General features: G+C 43.7%; 1 protein-coding gene across 4 annotated transcripts in view; it reads right to left on the reverse strand.

The window, feature by feature from the left end:
• Positions 1-18,453, reverse strand: part of LOC134908895 (cytochrome P450 2K4-like) — a 110,845-nt gene that overhangs the window by 78,806 nt on the left and 13,586 nt on the right. The window contains exons 3-5 of one of the 4 annotated variants that reach the window (XM_063915118.1): positions 14,485-14,558; positions 7,107-7,269; positions 52-201 (exon numbers count right to left, since the gene is read on the reverse strand). In XM_063915118.1, coding sequence (XP_063771188.1) covers positions 52-201; positions 7,107-7,269; positions 14,485-14,558 — 387 coding nt within the window. Of the gene's footprint in view, positions 1-51; positions 202-7,106; positions 7,270-14,484; positions 14,734-18,453 lie in introns of those variants that run through there. The other 3 variants (XM_063915119.1, XM_063915120.1, XM_063915121.1) reach the window with 3 other exon arrangements.

Raw genomic sequence — 18,453 nt, forward strand, 5'->3', positions numbered from 1 at the left:
TGCATCTGTTTCCATACATGGAGGCTCTATGACAATCATACAGTACTGTACCTTTAAAGGTTGCAAAATAGTCATTTAGGTGGACACTTTCTTCGGCAATCTTATCTTCAATCGTACTTTTCCCCATCCCGAAGTCACGTAATGTGGTTATTGTAAATCTTCTCATTACTTTCCAGTTTTCGCCGTGTGTGAAACTGACTCCTGAAATATTCAAATGTTTCATCATTTATTTTATTACAGACATTCGCACATACAGTACGTCATTCTGAGCAAAGACAACAATAATACAACAATAGGAATGAAAAAAAATAAAATAATGAAAAAGGAAATTGAGCAAAATAACAACGAATTTAAGCCAATTAATGAGGCCTGAGTGAAAGTGAGTTCCGTGTCTTTGCAAGCATACAGTGTGCAGGTTTGCTTCATATTTATCATGACGTCCTTAAGTTGATCCATTTTTCCAGTCACTGCTGAAGCACCTGGTGGCCGGGCAGTGCATGACAGATGTTAGTGGGCTCCCCAGGCAAGTGACGCCCCATCATCAGCTTGCCCCGTATGCAAGAAGAGCTCTGTTGTCGCTCACTGTGTAAAGAGTCTACTGAGATTTTCTGAAGAGAAGAGATGGACCCGCCTCTTTCCTCTTTTAAGCCATCCACCCACCACACCGAAAGCTCCAGGTACTGTGAAGATCTGACTGTGGGGAGACCAGGTAAGTGACCTGTGTGTGCATGTCTTTGTTCCTAGGCCCAACAGTTGTTAGCCAGCCGCCAGGGTATTGTCAACCCCCAGATTCTTGTTCTCACCCAGGGCACAGGCAGCCATCTCAGGGCCCTGCCCCAGTCCACCGCCAAGTTCTAGGCTCATACGCCAAGCCTCTTAAATCTTTGGCTTAAGACCCTGCCAGACCTAACTATGCAGCAACCCTAACTAGGACTCCAACCGAGCTCCCTAGGCCCTGCCACAGGCCTCAGTCACAAGCCTCATTGACCAGTCACATACCTGTACTTGTCCGTTTATTGCCATTTACTTTATTATTATTATTATCCTTTATTTATATGGCGCCACAAGGGATCCGCCACGCCCATTACACAGTACATAATAAAATGAGCAAACAAGAAAACCGCACTTACAGTACAGGACAAAATAGGACAGGTATAGAAAACCCGGGGTTAGGTGCCATCAAAGGGAGTATGGAGTATAAGTTAGTGTAAGTAAGAAAAGGAAAGGCACATGAGGAAAGAAGTCTCTGCTCTTGTGTGCTTACAATCTAAAAGGTGAGGGGCTAACAGACCGGGGTGACACAGATGGGGTAGACAGTGAGCATAGACAAGAGGGTTAGGAGGAGAGTTGGCTGGGTTTGGTGAAGAAGTGGGTCTTGAGAGCCCGTTTGAAGTTTTGTAGAGAGGTGGAGAGTCGGATGGGGAGAGGTAGAGCATTCCAAAGATAGGGAGCAGCACATGAAAAATCTTGTTGGTAGGAGTGGGAGGAAGTAATTAGTTGGCAGAAGAAACGGCGTGCATTAGCAGAGCGAAGAGGACGGGTGGAATGTAAAGAGAGATAAGGTCAGAGATGTAAGAGGGAGAAGAGTGGGTGAGGGCTTTGTAGGTGAGTGTGAGAAGCTTGAATTGGATTCTGAATGGGAAGGGTAGCCAGTGAAGGTCCTGCAAGAGAGGGGATGTGGATGTAGTATGTTTGGTGAGGAAGATGAGACGGGCAGCAGCATTGGGGATAGATTGGAGTGGAGAGAGGCATTTTTGAGGGAGGCCAGATAGGAGGAGATTGCAGTAGTCTAATCTGGAGATGACCAGTTAGTGAATGAGGGTCTTAGTAGCATCCTGGGTGAGAAAAGGTCTGATCCTGGAGATGTTTTTGAGATGGAAATGGCAGGTTTGTGAGAGGTACTGAATGTGTGGTTTGAAGGAGAGGGAGGAGTCAAGGATTACTCCAAGACAGCGCACTTGGGGGCTAGAGGCGATAGTTGTGCTATCAATGGATAATGAAATTGTGGGAGGTGAGGTTGTGCGGGAGGGAGGGAAGATGATCAGCTCAGTCTTAGACATGTTAAGCTTAAGAAAGCGCTGGGACATCCAGGAGGAGATAGCACAGAGACAGTTGGAGATACGAGTGAGGAGAGCAGGGGAGAGGTCAGTGGAGGAAAGGTATATTTGAGAGGTAGATTCACTTAATAGTGCTCCACTATGCTGTAGAATTCTGGGTTTGTACAGTAGAACAACCTTGTACTCGTTCAGTCCTGTGACCTCAGAAGGAGGCTGGACTCACTGCATCATATGACTATTTCTTGAGGCAAAGATTATGAACCTTCTTGTTCATGCACTTATATAGGGCTCTAACAGTTTTTTTTTAAAATTAATTAGCGTAAAACCGTCTGCTCCACGGCTCTTTTATGATGTGCCTGTATATAACAGCTGTCACACCTGATCCACAGTCAGGATGAGCTTTTCAGCATATCCAGGGAGAAGGACAGCATTTTCTTCCCAGCTACAGATCTCTGCTGTCAGTTACCGGGGTATGGCAGCTCCAGGAGCGATACATGAACACAATGTGACCGGGATCACAGAGACAAACTCCAGCCAGCACAAAACAGGAAGTCCCGGTCACCTGCGGCTCACAGTCTCTCCATACCAGCTTCGAATGGTCAGCAGTGTGGTAACCTTCGATGGTTACCATCGATGTAGATATGGCAAGTGGCTATCGATGGATACCAAATATGACAATTGATAGTTCCACCAACCGATGGTTATCCCCATTCTTTGACTGACTGGCCCGTAGGCCAATCAGAACCTGGGAGTGGGGCTTAGTGGGTGTCGGGAGTGGAGCTATGCTCAGTGTGTTGCCACCGTGTAAAAAAAAATTGGGTTATGCTGTGCTATCAATGGAGGGAAACCATCTGATTCTCCCCCATTGATGGCAAAAGCACTGAGCATTGACCATAAACCATCGATGATCGATGACCATCCCTAACACCAGCTCTGGCTCTTTCTTGAATGCCGATCAGCCGTGGCTGCCTGCATTAATGTTGGACTGTTAGTCCCAGTCAGTGCAGCTCCTGTTTCCGCCGGCTACCTCTGGGTCCTCCTTCTATAACCTCCACTGCACACTGGTCAGTTTCCCGCTGATCACATGGACTGCCTCCTCTCACATAACTCCAGTACTCAAGCCCGGGCCTCCCGCACACTGTAGCTCTGGTTTACATCATATCAAGTTCTTATAGTTTGGTTTATCATACAGAAGCAGCAGGTTTGCTCCCTTGTTTTGGCTATCCCATGTCATGACCTCCAGGTAGGTTATTTTTCCTCTCACTGGCTTTGAAATGGGAGGATAGAGGTGAGGAGCTGACACACGATAATTCTTTCATTTTCCATCACATTTATGGCCTGATGCAGAGCTGCGTGTTGGGAGACTGTTTGCTACCGTCCGTGCTTGAAAATCCCTAAAATGGCTAAAAGTTGTGAGTCTCGGTCTTTGCACATTCACACGCATGGATTTACACCGGGGAGGGGCTTGTAGTGGCGCATGGAGCCACTTGGGTCCCGTTGGAGCCTCAGATGGGTCTGCCTTTATGTAGGTCTGAGCCAGGACTACCAGCTTGGGGCTGCGTCACTTTGGCAGGGACAACTCTGGCAATTCTGGTTGTCTTGGGGGCCTAGTTTATGAGGAACTCTGGGCCCCAGAGTGGAGAGCTTGATGGAGTGCGACCGCTCTGTCCTGCGGCTGAAATAGAGATTATAAACATAGAAACATAGAACATAGAATAGAACATAGAACATAGCATTTGACAGCATCTAGTCTGCCCCTTTTTTTATCATATTTTTACCTCAAACCTTATTTGATCCTTATTTCTTTGTAAACATATCCTTATGTCTATCCCTATGGAGGCTTTTCCACTTGTCCACTACCCTTTCCTTGAAGTCCTTTTTCCTCATATTTCCCCTAAACCTCCCGCCCTCCAGTCTCAGTGCATGTCCTCGTGTTCTAATGCCGCCCATTACATGCGAGTGATTCCCCCACCACCAGCTCCCTTGCGTGCGATAGATTGTACTGTGTGGTGCTTTGATCTATCGTACCTCCGCAATTGCCGGCGGCCGGGATCGACTCATCACATGTGCAGCACATATGATCAGATGATGCGATGTGCCACCCGCGGGGCCGTGCATCGCATCGTATTCACGGCCAAAACATGCACGATGTGCATGCAATGAGTCGAATGACGGGTCGATATTGTGTATTTGTAGATTATATCGACCTGGTGTATGGCCAGGATAATACTTCTCTTCATTTAAAGAATGTTTCCCTCCTGGACTTTGTTAAAACCCTTGACATATATGAAAGTTTCTGCCATGTCCCCCTTTCCCTTCTCTGCTCCAAACTATACATATTGAGATGTTTTAGTCTTTCTGGGTAAGTTTTGTGATGTAGGCCATGCACCATTTTAGTTGCCCTTGTTTGTACAGTCTCTAATGTATTTATATCCTTCTGGAGATATGGCCTCCAGAATTGAACACAGTATTCTAGATGAGGCCGTAAACAGTGACATTATTACTTCTTTCTTTCTGCTGCTGATTCCTCTCCAGTGTTGAAAGTAGGGTGGTACAAGGTGGTACGGAGTACCATTAAGAAATAAGGTGGTGGTATTCAGTACCACCATCCCACCAGTGAGGCATAATTTATAAGGGGCATTTTTAAAATGGTTCAGTGGCATAACTGTGTGTGGCATAATATGTAATAGGCATTACGGTGTGTGGTATAATATGTAGTAGGCATTATGGTGTGTGGCATATTGTATAATAAGCATTATGGTGTGTAGCATAATGTGTAATGGGGGTGTAGTATGGTATGCCGGCGGTTGGGCTCCCGGCGACCAGCGAGCCCGACCGCCGGCATACCAACAGTGTGGCGAGCGCAAATGAGCCCCTTGCGGGCACGGTGGCGCCCTCCAGGGGGGTCGTGGACCCCAATGAGGGAGAATAAGTGTCGGTATGCCGGCTGTCGGGATTCTGGCGCCGGTATACTGAGCGCCGGGATCCCGACAGCCGGCATACTGAAGACCACCCGTGTAATGGGCATTACGGTGTTTGGCATAATGTGTAAGGGGCATTACGGTGTTTGGCATAATGTGTAAGGGGCATTACGGTGTGCGGTATAATATGTAATAGGCATTACGATGTGTGTGGTATAATATATAATAGGCATTATGGTATGTGGCATATTGTGTAATAAGCATTACGGTGTGTGGCATAATGTGTAATGGGCATTTCGATGTTTGGCAGAATGTGTAAGGGGCATTACGATGTGTGGCATAATGTGGCCATGCCCCTATTGTCATGTAGCCACTCCTCTAGTTTTGTGTGACCACGCCCCCTCACAACACGTGATCACACCCATTTTTTACTATCAGTACCTCAAAGTTAAAATTTCTGCTTGCACCACTGTTCCTCTCCCTATGCAACCAAGCATCTGACTAGCCTTCCTCATTGCTTTGTTACATTGCTTACCTGCCTTTAAGTCATCTGAAATAGTGACTCCTAGATCCCGTTCCTCCTCAGTAGTTTCTGGTATAGTGCCATTATTACTATATTTAGCCTTTGGATTTTTGAGACCCAAGTACATGATCTTGCATTTTTTGGCATTAAACTGTAATTGCCACATTCTTGACTATTCCTCTAGTCTACCTTTACTGATTCTACTACTGAACCAACTATTAACCCCTGTCTGTCAGTAAACCAGTAACCCTGTAATTGCATCATCATTCCCATATATTATCCATATTTTCAGTAATGGGAAAAAGCACGAGTGTTAGTTACTGCCTAATTAAGAAGGATTTAGGAAAAGTGACAAGAAAAGAAATTGTCACAATAAGAGCAAGCCTTGTCAATGATGATGGTGTAGGGCAACATTAAATATTTTATGATAAGTTAGATAAGCAACAGGCCCACAGTCAGATTAAAGGGGGAGGGCACAGGGGATACTGTACAACGGGCCCCCCTCTGTCTAACTCTGCCTCTTGTGCAGTAGCGGAATCAGGCAGCAATAATGTGAGGCAGAAAATATGCAGTGCAGGCAGATACACAGGAGTAACCGGATTCACGAGGTACCGATGGAGCTTCCCTACAAGAGGAGAGATAGGATGGGAGAACTGTAAGTGACCAAGGAATTTCAGTTTCTACTCCTCCCTGCCTGGATGACTGGGTTGTGTATAACCTGTTATCTAATGAGAGCATTCAGCTATAGAAAGAGACACGCACACAGAGAGTCCTCCAGTGTCCTGTCCCAGTGTGTAAGTAGTACACAAGCTGCTGCTATTGCAATTTTGCAAGATTTTATTTTTCTACAGTATGTGTATTTTAAGGTTATTTTCTATGTGTATTTTAAGTACCCAGGCATTATTTAAGTATTAGTTTAAATCAAATATACCACTGGTTTAAATTGCATATACTGTACATGCCAATCTAATATACACCCTCCTTCCCCCGGGCTCCCCTGCCTTAAGTGCCCAGCCCCACCCCAAAGCTTAATCCAGCCCTGAACAGTCCTACTTTATGCAGGATAAGACTCGCTGGCTTATCTATAATAGTTGCAAGTTGCAGTGCACACAGGGCCCCTGGGTCCAAGTGGGCCCACAAACCGCACACCCTGCACCTATTTAATTATACTCACCTCTCCATCAGCCCAGCGCTGGCTGCAGAGAGGCAAATAACCCTAGGAAAAATGGCCACCATGGCTATTTTTCTGTGATTTGTGAATGCGGAAATGAGATGTCTCCAGTAACACGGTGAAGGCACCATGTTTCCGGAGACCTGCACATGTGGCACAACTGCACCATTGGAGAGGAGGGGGCCCAATCAGAGACTGCACACGAGTCCCCTCCTCTTCTATAGCGCCTTTGAACAGACTGGTATATATTAACCAGTACATACAGTGCGGGCATGCAATTTCCCTGAGCCTGGGTAATTAGCCCCCACCCCCCCTCACAGCACCCCTGGGTGGGGTCAACATTCTACTTAAAATTGCTTAATTGTGCATTAAAAAATCATTTTGACTAAAACTAAATAATTATAAAAATTATAAATAACTCTAAACTGACTCACCCAGTCCCTTGTACATGTCCTGGAATATTTTAGGTATCCCCCTCTCTCCAAACTCTTCAGCATGATTGACAAGAGCGTCTTTTACGGTCTCATACCCAGCTAGGACCACCATCTTTTTCGTGCCCATCTGAACGCTAAACACCGAGCCGTAGGTCTTTGCAAGCTACAGTATAATACAATGCATTTAACAACAAAAAACCCCGACAAATATAAAAACAACTTACTACGAGAAAAAGCAGCAACACTTTTTTTTTAGCTAGTGATTTAATATTTGTTACAGTAGGTACACCATATTGTTTTCATTAATTATAGAGACAAAGGGTGTTGTTATTATTATTAGCAATGGAAATTTTTTAGCTCAAGACGGAGGCAAAGTCCCAGCCAATCAGCTCCTAACTGCCATGTTACAGGCTGTGTTTGAAAAAAGACACTTAGAAGCTGATTGGCTGGTACTTTATCTCCATCCACTTTATCTCTGTCCAAGGCTTAGTAACTAGACCCCATCAGCTATCCAATTATAGACTTTTTTTCATTCGAAAAATGTCCCATTTTGGTCGAGAACACATGAGATCTGGGTTAAGTTCCTGGACCCATGTGTTATCGTAGCTCAGAGTGCTGGTTCTCTGGGATTATGCTCCGCATGCTTGAGGCACGCAAAGCATAATCCCTGATAAGTGGCGGGTATCAGGGCTAATTGGATAGCCCCTGGCGAATCCATTAGCCGCAAAACATCACAGAGGTTAATTGGATACCGGCCAATGAATTTTATGGCTGAAAGTAACTTATAAGGGGATGCGGTCAAGATGCCGCCTGTCGACATCCCAGCAGTCAAAATACTGATGCCTAAATTCCCGAAAGCATTTAGTATCCTGACATCGGAGCTCCGAATTGGTCAGTATCCTGCTGTCAGAATTCCAACTCCCAGCATCCCGACCATAAGTATTCATGTGATCTTAGGTTTAGGGCCGGGGGGGGGGCTGTTATGTTTAGGCATCACACAAGGGGGACAGGTTAGGCTGGGAGGGGGGTTAGGGTTAGGCTGTGGGGAGGGTGGGTTAGGTACCCCCGGGGGAGGTTATGGTACACTGCGGGGCAGGGAGGGTTAGGTTTAGGCAGTGGGGACAGAGGTTAGGATTAGGCAACTCCGCAAGGGGGTTAGGGTTAGGCATGTTAGCTATGCATGAGTCTGACATTTCTGACACTGTACTCATAGAGAAGCCTCCTTCTACCATTTCTGTACCCTGTGTGGGGATGGGCAGTGCAAGTAAAGATGGTGCCAAGGAAATTGAGGATGCTAGTGTGGAAGTGCAACAGCATGAGGGACATATTTGTGTATCTGATACTAATGAGGATATTGATGATGAGGATGTTAATGAGGATGGTCATTCCGAGTTGTTCGCTCGCTAGCTGCTTTTAGAAGCATTGCAAACGCTAGGGCGCTGCCCTCTAAGAGTGTATCTTTGCTTAGCAGAATTGTGAACGAAAGATTAGCAAAACTGCTACTAAATAATTTGCAGCAGTTTCTGAGTAGCTCCAGACTTACTCCTAGTTTGCAATCAGCTCAGTCTGTTTAGTTCCTGGTTTGACGTCACAAACACTCCCTGCGTTCAGCCAGCCACTCCCCCGTTTCTCCAGCCACTCCTGCATTTTTACCTGGCACGCCTGCGTTTTTTAGCACACTCCCTGAAAACGGCCAGTTACCGCCCAGAAACACCTACTTCCTGTCAATCACACTACGATCCCTCCAGCAATGAAAAAACGTTGGTCGGCCTTGTGTAAATCTACTAAGTTTTGTGTGAAAGTACTTAGCGCATGCGCGATGCGTACCATGAACATGCCTATTTTACACATAATCGCTGCGTTACGAAAATCGGCAACGAGCGAACAACTCGGAATTACCCCCGATGAGGATGTTGTTTGTAGCAAAGTAAGTCAGACACCAGTGGTAGCAGTTCTTGCCCGTGATAAAAAGAAGACTATTTGTCATGCCTGGTATAAGGCCAAAAAAGCCACCTCTTGTGTTTGGAATTATTTTTACCCAAATCCAACTATTGTGAAGGTACTGTATCTGTACCATTTTGTGAGGCCAAAGTTAAAAGAGGTAGGGACATTAACCATCTAGGCACCCCCTTCCTGTGACGTCATTTTCAGTGATTTCATCAAAGTTAATTATCAAAATATAAAAAAAAAGGTAAAATAATAACAAACAGTCCATTATCAGCTACCTGCAGTTTGGACCAACACAAGCAATCCACACTGCCAACAACCTCATCATCAACCTACTCATTAATGATCGGTGGTAGTCCTTCCAAATAATTGGTTTGTGGGGCCCAAACAATCCAAGTACTTCAGCCACATACGTGTCATGGGATACAGTCAATTTACCTAAAATCAAAATCCTGACGACCATTGACCAATGGTCAAAATCCCGATAAAGTAAAAATTCCGACATGGTCAAATACCAACATTTAAAATACAGACAAGGTCAAAATACCGACATTTAAAATGTCGACAAGTAAAAAAGTTGACATGAGTTTTTCATGATTTTTCTTTTAAACCGACTAGCTCATACTTTACCATCTCAGTGGACGTGGATGGGAAATACAATAGTGTGCCGAGCGCAGCGAAGCACCGTACACGAAGCATGGTGAGCCCAGCGAGGCATGCAATGGGGCGCAGTACACTTATATGGTGTCCATGTCAACTTATGTCGACATACACACAAAAATAATGAAAAACTCATGTCGACTTTTTGACTAGTCGACATTTTAAATGTTAGTATTTTGACCTTGTCAGTATTTTAAATGTCAGTATTTTGACCACGTCGGTATTTTCACCATTGGTCAATGGTTGTTGGTATTTTGACCATCGGGATTTTGATTGTAGGTATTTCATACTAAACCCTGAGGCAGTCCCTGTTGCTGAAGTGCTTGGTTTGTTAAACTGTGCATGTCGTTTTTAATATACAACATAAGGGTGGGAGGGCCCAAGGACAATTCCATTTTGCACCACTTTTCATTTCTGCCACTGCTATATATATATATATATATATATATATATACAAAAAAATGTCTAAAACTTGCGCTAAGAATACCAGCAGCAATTTGGAAGAAATCCATGTTAGTGAATTCCTACAGATCATTTATACAAAACAAAAACCAATTGCGCTCAGTACAAAACCTTAAAATATAGTTGTATCCAAATTCTTAATTCCACATAGAATCCACAGAATTTTCTCCACGGTATGTATTGTTTAGTATACCTGTAAAGGCCACAATTAGATACCAAATATGCTTTTTATTAAAAAGTACATATACAGTTAAAATCTCAGTACAGTTTAGGAAATCCGTCAGTCTCAATAGTTGGAACAATCTAGGTATAAACTCGACAGAAGACCGTAACTGATTTGACCCAACGCGTTTCATCAAAGATGACTTCTTCAGGGGTTAACATATGGTATCGCAAAAGAAAAATAAGGAAAAAACTTCACACATGGCAGCATCCATATTTCACATATATAGATGATGAAAATTGATTGAATATGTCCACTCAAATTAAAGGGCAATGACACCAAATAACATAGAGCCCTCTCTCATGTATATTCAGCTCTTAATGCTGAGCCTGATTGAAGACTCTGTAAAGAGTGGTCGGACTCTGAACCTGGTTGCTGTGTGGATTAGTTCTGGAAGCTGCAGATTCAATAGAAAAGTCCTTGTCCAGAGAATATCTATACAGAGTCTTCAATCAGGCTCAGCATAAATAACTGAATATACATGAGAGAGAGCTCTATGTTATTTGGTGTCATTGCCCTTTAATTTGGGTGGACATATTCAATCAATTTTCATCATCTATATATGTGAAATATGGATGCTGCCATGTGTGAAGTTTTTTCCTTATTTTTCTTTTGCGATACCATATGTTAACCCCTGAAGAAGTCATCTTTGATGAAACGCGTTGGGTCAAATCAGTTACGGTCTTCTGTTGAGTTTACACCTATAAAGGTGAAGGTGATTGTTCCAACTATTGAGACTGACGGATTTCCTAAACTGTACTGAGATTTTAACTGTAAAGGTACTTTTTAATAAAAAGCATATTTGGTATCTAATTGTGGCCTTTGGCCATTTTTTGGGTAATCTTTTGGTGTGAGGGTATACTTACAGGTACACGAAACAATACATACCGTGGAGAAAATTCTCTGGATTCTATATGGAATTAAGAATTTGGACACAACTATATTTTAAGGCTATGTACTGAGCGCAATTGGTTTTTGTTTTGTATATATATATATATATATATATATATATATACACATAGATATATATATATATATATATATATATAATTGTAGATTGAGAAATGCAGATGAAGTCTGGCTAATTTTATAAATCTTTACATTATGTGTATGTATTTATTTATTATTAGCGCAACAATTAGTCAGTAGCGGATCTTGCCATGGGCAAGCAGGACTTTTGCCCGGGGCGCTGCCTTCCGGAGGGCGCCGCACCATGGCAAGATCCGCTACTGTGCCCCCCACTGCTGCTGTGTCCCCCGCTGGTCCCCCGCTATGAAGGGAACTAGACGCTACCCGTCTAGATTCCCTTCGTGGAGAGGACCTTTGCTGTGCGGTGCACGATGACGTCATCGCGCACCGCGCAGCATTGTGGGACTGGCACAGATGCTAGGGGTCATAATTGACCTCTAGTGTCTATGCTGTGCTATGGGAGAGACGTCATGACGTCTCTCCCATAGATCCGAGGAGAGGAGCGGCGCCGGCGGAGGTCTGCAGCGGTCGGGAATCAGGAGCGGGGATAGTAAGTATTCATTTATTTATTTATTTTTTCTTTCAGCGGCGCTACTCTACAGGGGGCACAAATGGGGGCGTAACTGACCCCCCCGTAGGAAGCCACGCCCCTATTTATTGCCCAGGGCGCCACAAGGGCTAGAACCGGCCCTGCAATTAGTATAGTAGAAAACAGAGAAATGATTAATACATCTGATAATAAATTAATCAATTTTATTGATTAGTATTTATGTAGTGATTTACTAATCATTTCTCAGTTTTCTTTGTCTTTTGGTAATCACAAATACCTAGGAGCAGCTAGTGCTTAATTAATCAGTATAGGTTCAATGGGGAAAGTCAATTAATTTTGGAGTGCACTGCGTCCGAATGGTGCGATTCAATTGTTGCTCTATTTGGGCTTGAATGCTGTTGGTGCCCAGTTATTTCAGGTGGCCCTCTCCTGAAGGGGAGCAAGCAGAATTGTGTGAAAAGTCAATCTTTTTCCTTGACCAGCGGTATAAAGAAATGGGCACCAAGCGCCAGAACAACAATTGCATATTCCACAGCTAAAGTGACCTGCGATACAGGGTGACGGGCATGTTAAAACTATTAAATCACACCTATTGGATATTGCTAATTTATCTGAGCCTGGAAATTGTTTTATATAGATTTAATTAGTGAAATAAGTGATCACAATAGCTAGCTTGGGTTATAATGCAGTATATGAAGATTAATAGTGATATTATTAGATGTACAATGTATTTCCTTTATGTGGTTGGAAAACTCTTTGGAATCAGTACAAATGATCTTAAATCACAGTGTTATCTCTGTACTGCTCCTCTCTATATACAGTGCATCTGGAAAGTATTCACAGCGCTTCACTTTTTCCACATGTTGTTTTCTTACAGCCTTATTCCAAAATGGAATAAATTCATTTTTTCCCCCTCAAAATTCTACACACAATACCCCATAATGACAACGTGAAAAATGTTTTTGAGATTTTTACAAATGTATAACCCCCCCCTAAGAAATCACATGTACATAAGTATTCACAGCCTTTGCTCAATACTTTGTTGATGCACCTTTGGCAGCAATTACAGCCTCAAGTCTTTTTGACTATGATGCCACAAGCTTGGCACACCTATCTTTGGGCAGTTTTGCCCATTCCTCTTTGCAGCACCTCTCAAGCTACATCAGGTTGGATGGAAAGCGTCGGTGCACAGTCATTTTCAGATCTCACCAGAGATGTTCAATCGGATTAAAATCTGGGCTCTGGCTGGGCCACTCAAGGACATTCACAGCGTTGTCCTGAAGCCACTCCTTTGATATCTTGGCTGTGTGCTTAGGGTCCTTGTCCTACTGAAAGATGAACCGTCGCCCTAGTCTGAGGTCAAGAGCGCTCTGGAGCAGATTTTCATCCAGGATGTCTCTGTAGTCTTTTATTTCCTGCTACTGAAAAACATCCCCACAGCATGATGCTGCCACCACCATGCTTCACTGTAGGGATGGTATTGGCCTGGTGATGAGCATTGCCTGGTTTCCTTCAAACATGACGCCTGGCATTCACACCAAAGAGTTCAATCTTTGTCTCATCAGACCAGATGAGAATTTTGTTTTGTTTCAGACCAGAATTTTGTTTCTCATGGTCTGAGAGTCCCTCAGGTGCATTTTGGCAAACTCCAGGCGGGCTGCCATGTGCTTTTAAATAAGGAGTGGCTTCCGTCTGGCCATTCTACCATACAGGCTTGATTGGTGGATTGCTGCAGATATGGTTGTCCTTCTGGAAGGTTCTCCTCTCTCCACAGAGTAATGCTGTAGCTCTGACAGAGTGACCATCGGGTTCTTGGTCACCTCCCTGACTAGGGCTCTTCTCCCCCGATCGCTCAGTTTATACGGCCGGCCAGCTCTAGGAAGAGACCTGGTGATTCCAAACGTCTTCCATTTATGGATGATGGAGGCCACTGTGCTCATTGGGACCTTCAAAGCAGCAGATATTTTTCTGTACCCTTCCCCAGATTTGTGCCTTGAGACAATCCTGTCTCGGAGGTCTACAGACAATTTCTTTGACTTCATGTTTGGTTTGTGGTCAGACATGCACTGCCAAGTGTGGGACCTTATATAGACAGGTGTGTGCATTTCCAAATCATGTCCAGTCAACTGAATTTACCACAGGTGGACTCCAATTAAGCTGAAGGAACATCTCAAGGATGATCAGTAGAAACAGGATGCACCTGAGCTAAATTTTGAGCTTTATGGCAAAGGCTGTGAATACTTATGTGATTTCTTAACTTTTTATTTTTAATAACTTAGCAAAAATCTAAAAAAAACTTATTTCACGTTGTCATTATGGGGTATTGTGTGTAGAATTTTGAGGGAAAAAATTAATTGATTCCATTTTGGAATAAGGCTGTAACATAACAAAATGTGGAAAAAGTGAAGCGCTGTGAATGCTTTTTGGATACACTGTAGATATTTTATTAACTCACAATGATATTTTAGTATTACATTCTTATATGTATATGGTGCCTTTACAAAGCACCTCCGTATTGTAGCATTATATGTCACATAAACACTTGCTATAGCATGACGTTCTCTTACCTCTATATACGTCTTGTGCGGTTTTCTTAAATCCACGATATGTAAGTTCCCGATCAGCGGCCAACATTTTGGTCCTGGAGGAAAGTTTGCTGAGCTTGTTTTATTCCACTGGTGCAAAATATATAACAGCACTAATATCAGCACAAAGTACGTAGCGACAGAGAGCCCCAAATCCATTGTGTGATCAGCGTACCTGAGAGGGACTGGGTCTGGCACCTGTAAGGCAGCTGTATATAACCCTTGTGTATCACCTTTGTCTCAGTGACACTGTCTGTGTGATGCTGCCAAATAGGAGCACTGGGAAACATCTCACTATAATAACTACTAACATAAGAAGTTTAAAGGGAACGATATCACCAGCAAAAGCTCTAATGCACAAATGAGAAAAGTGACTACAATGAAAATATTACTGATTATGAGTCATTGTGAATTAGACTTAAGGACTTCTTCATATAGTGGTTTGCTTATGAAGCTGTGATATGGCAGGTTTTACTTGAAGGCTGCAGGGCTGTAGACTGTATCCACCACCACTAGCGCATGCAGGGGTGGTTTCCGAGTACCTGGAACCCCCGCCACCGATACATCGACGTAGTGACAGATTTTTAGGGGTGCAGGTGGCTGCGGAGAGATGGAGGAGCAGTGTCAGTGACACTGCAGCTGCCTACTTCTCCTCCTCCTCCTGTTCAAAAAGATGGCGGAGCTGGCAGCTGGCTGGGGCTAGGGGGAGCTGCAGCGGTAGCACACAGCCCATCCCAGGCACTGTAAATCCTGTGAGGCTGGAGAGCTGGCCGGGTCCCGTGACACGCTGTCTTCCCCCCTCAACTCCCGCATGTCCCCCTCTCACCGTCGGCTCCAGGATACTGCTGCTGGCTGCTACATTATTGTGTGTGGGTACTCCAGTGCACGACCCCCAGCCTCACTGGCTACTATTGGTGAGTGGAACCCGCCGGCGGTTGGAGGGCTGGGAGATGCACGGAGCCTGTCAGATGGGCTGGAGGGTGTATGTATGTATGTGTGTATATATATATATATATTTATACACAGTATGTGTGTGTCCGGATTGGCTGCCACTCCCATTCTCAATAAATGATCTACCATGGTGTGCGTCACCATAGTAGTGATAGATAAGCGACAGAATGGCACTCAATGTGTGAGAGAGAGATGGGCGGCACTCCACGGATTTGAAAACAATGTAGAGAGCTACACAAACTTGTGCCGCCCGTCTCTCTCACATGTTGTATGGCTCTTAGTTGATCCAGGGAAAGGCACCCAGGTAGCACAGCGTTCAAGTGGAGTGCCGGTCAAATTGCATTGTGTGTGTGTTTGTATATAAATATATATATATATATATATATATATATACTCTTTGTCACTCAAAAATGAATACTCACAGGTGCCCAAAGGCTACTCCAACATTTTACTTTCTAATGGTTATTATAAAGCGAAACGTTGGATTAACCTGTGGGCACTTGTGAGGCTTCATTTCTGAGAGAAAATGAGTCCATGACTGCTACACATTTCTAAACTGCATATTACATTACTGTTGGAAGGCACCGTGACAGGCTACAGAGTGCCCGCCCCTTTTGTTTGTCTCCACCCCCTCTTTGGATACCCCCCTTCACAAATCCTGCATTTGCCCCTGACCACTCCCCTGTGAGCTCCAAGTCCCCCACTAGCACTGCTGTGCAGCAACCCTCCTCCTGCAGCCATTTTTGATGCTCCCCGCTGCCCTCACTGACTGCTCCTGACCCGTCAGTTCCAGCTCGTTGAGAGCTCCGATTGCAGTAGCCAGCCCAAAAGAGGACCTCCGTCCCATTTGCAGATCTAGAAGAAAATAACAGGGGGCGCACAATGATAAGGGGAAGGAGGAGTGGTCAGCTTGTGCATCACGGCATGCAACTCGTGGTATTCGTGTGTAGCCATGTAATAAATTAGTAGATGAATATTAAAATAGTATATATATATATATATATATATCTCCACTATAATATACACTATAATATAATAATATATATGGGTATTAAATTATTAAATAATAAATATAGTACATAATATAATAAATATTTAGAAAAATAAAATATTTATGTAAGTAATTAATGTGAGATTTCGTATGCTAAAATACATATATATAGTACATTAGGTACAATAATAAAATGTCCTTCTATTGTTATGTGATATAATATAGTTTAATGTAATTTTAAATTCATATAGGTTGTGCTATTTATGGGAATTATTATATGTATACGGTATTGTGTAAAATGAGGCATGCCTGCTTTGAGGTAGTAGTCAGCATATAGGTATAGTGCACATAGTGCACGAGAGAAGTACTCAGCTGACATAACAGACTTACAGTTGAAGTCTGTCAGAGGTCCCCGTGCGCCGCTTCAAGCCCAGTAGAGACAGCCTGCAGGGCGACAAAGCATACAGTCCTCGAGCTGTCATCCACGCGCTGAGGGAGAAACAGTCTGCCGGGCGGGAAGAACAGTTCCCTCGCGCCGCCGATAACACTACCGCGAGCCGCAAGTCTAGGGGGAAGGTGATTGGTGGCAGGGACGGCAGGGGACCAATTAGTGGTCTGTCGGTCAGCGCGAGCCTGATGGTATTAGAAATAAAAGGGGGCTCTTCAGCGCTGACAGACAGACAGGCGATCCCTCGGTGAGTGCAGAGTACCTGGTTGCTTTCTCCGCCACTTCAGAGCTGTAATAGTGAGCGGAGAATAGCTTTAGGGCTGGGGCCGGCGCCAAGCAGCAGCTAGTGCAGAAGTGCGTAGACAGACAGCGCTGTAGAAATCGCTGCCGCCTATCTTAATAGTTGTAAACATTGGCCCTCATTCCGAGTTGTTCGCAGCGGATCATCGCATCGCAAACGGCAAGAAAACCTCAAACTGCGCAAGCGCAAAAGATAGCGATACGACACTTGTGCAGAATTACTATAAGAAAAACTGCTCGTAATACACAAACGAAAACGGGGAGTGACGGAGGCGTGGCAGAGGCACGGCTTCGCAATCCTACGAAATGGGCGTGAAAGTGGGCGGCTAGTGTGGGAGTATGCATCCAGCAGTAGGCGTGTTTTTGGCAAAAATGCGTATCCTATGTTAAAAGTACATAACAAATGTTCGCTATCTTGACGCAGCCGAAGAGTGAGTCTGCAGCTACTCAGCACTTGCGAAGTACTGTTACAAGTGTGTGTCTGCTCTAATTAGCAATTAATTAGCAACTGAATTCACCTGTTGAGCATTTACTCGCAAAACACTGCTCTTACAAAATAATACAAACAGCAATTATATGACCACTTCATATTTGTATTGTTAGCACAAACAAATCTGACACACTCACAAATAATGCACTGTATTTTTTTGATACAAATAAAAATTAACTGATGTTAAATGCATGTTTTAATTATTTGTTTAATAATCTCAAATATGACTAAACAAACTTATAAACTACATCAGCTAAATCTTCTCAACATAGACATATTCCTTTGTACATACCAAATAACATGAGCACCATAAGGCAGCCTACATTTAATGTGACTTAATCTGTTTTTTTGTTTGTTTTGTTTTTGGAATATGTGTCCATATCTAATACTATGGCATGTTGCCCCTAGTAACCCAAGTGGTTTTTTTTTGTGTTTTTTTATATGGTCAATTAAGTGTTGTGCAAGGCATACAGATTTAAAATTACACTATGCAATGTTTGTCTTAATATTCTGATTGTTCCCTTGTTCCACAAATGTCAATATGCCATGTTCAAGTTTACAGGGCACAGTTTTCATGAGTGCATAACCTTTAATAAAACACACAAACAATTGTAAAGTAATTTTTTTTTACTTCAAAAAAAATTCAAAATCAACAACACAACATGGCTACAAATGAGCATCACATACAGAGATGGACATAGCAGCAAGCAGATGGCATTGGGCAAATGCACATAGCAGAACCCAGTACTATGGTAACCCCTTCTTCTGACA

Source organism: Pseudophryne corroboree, chromosome 4 (assembly GCF_028390025.1).
Source record: "Pseudophryne corroboree isolate aPseCor3 chromosome 4, aPseCor3.hap2, whole genome shotgun sequence".
Lineage (NCBI taxonomy): Eukaryota > Metazoa > Chordata > Amphibia > Anura > Myobatrachidae > Pseudophryne > Pseudophryne corroboree.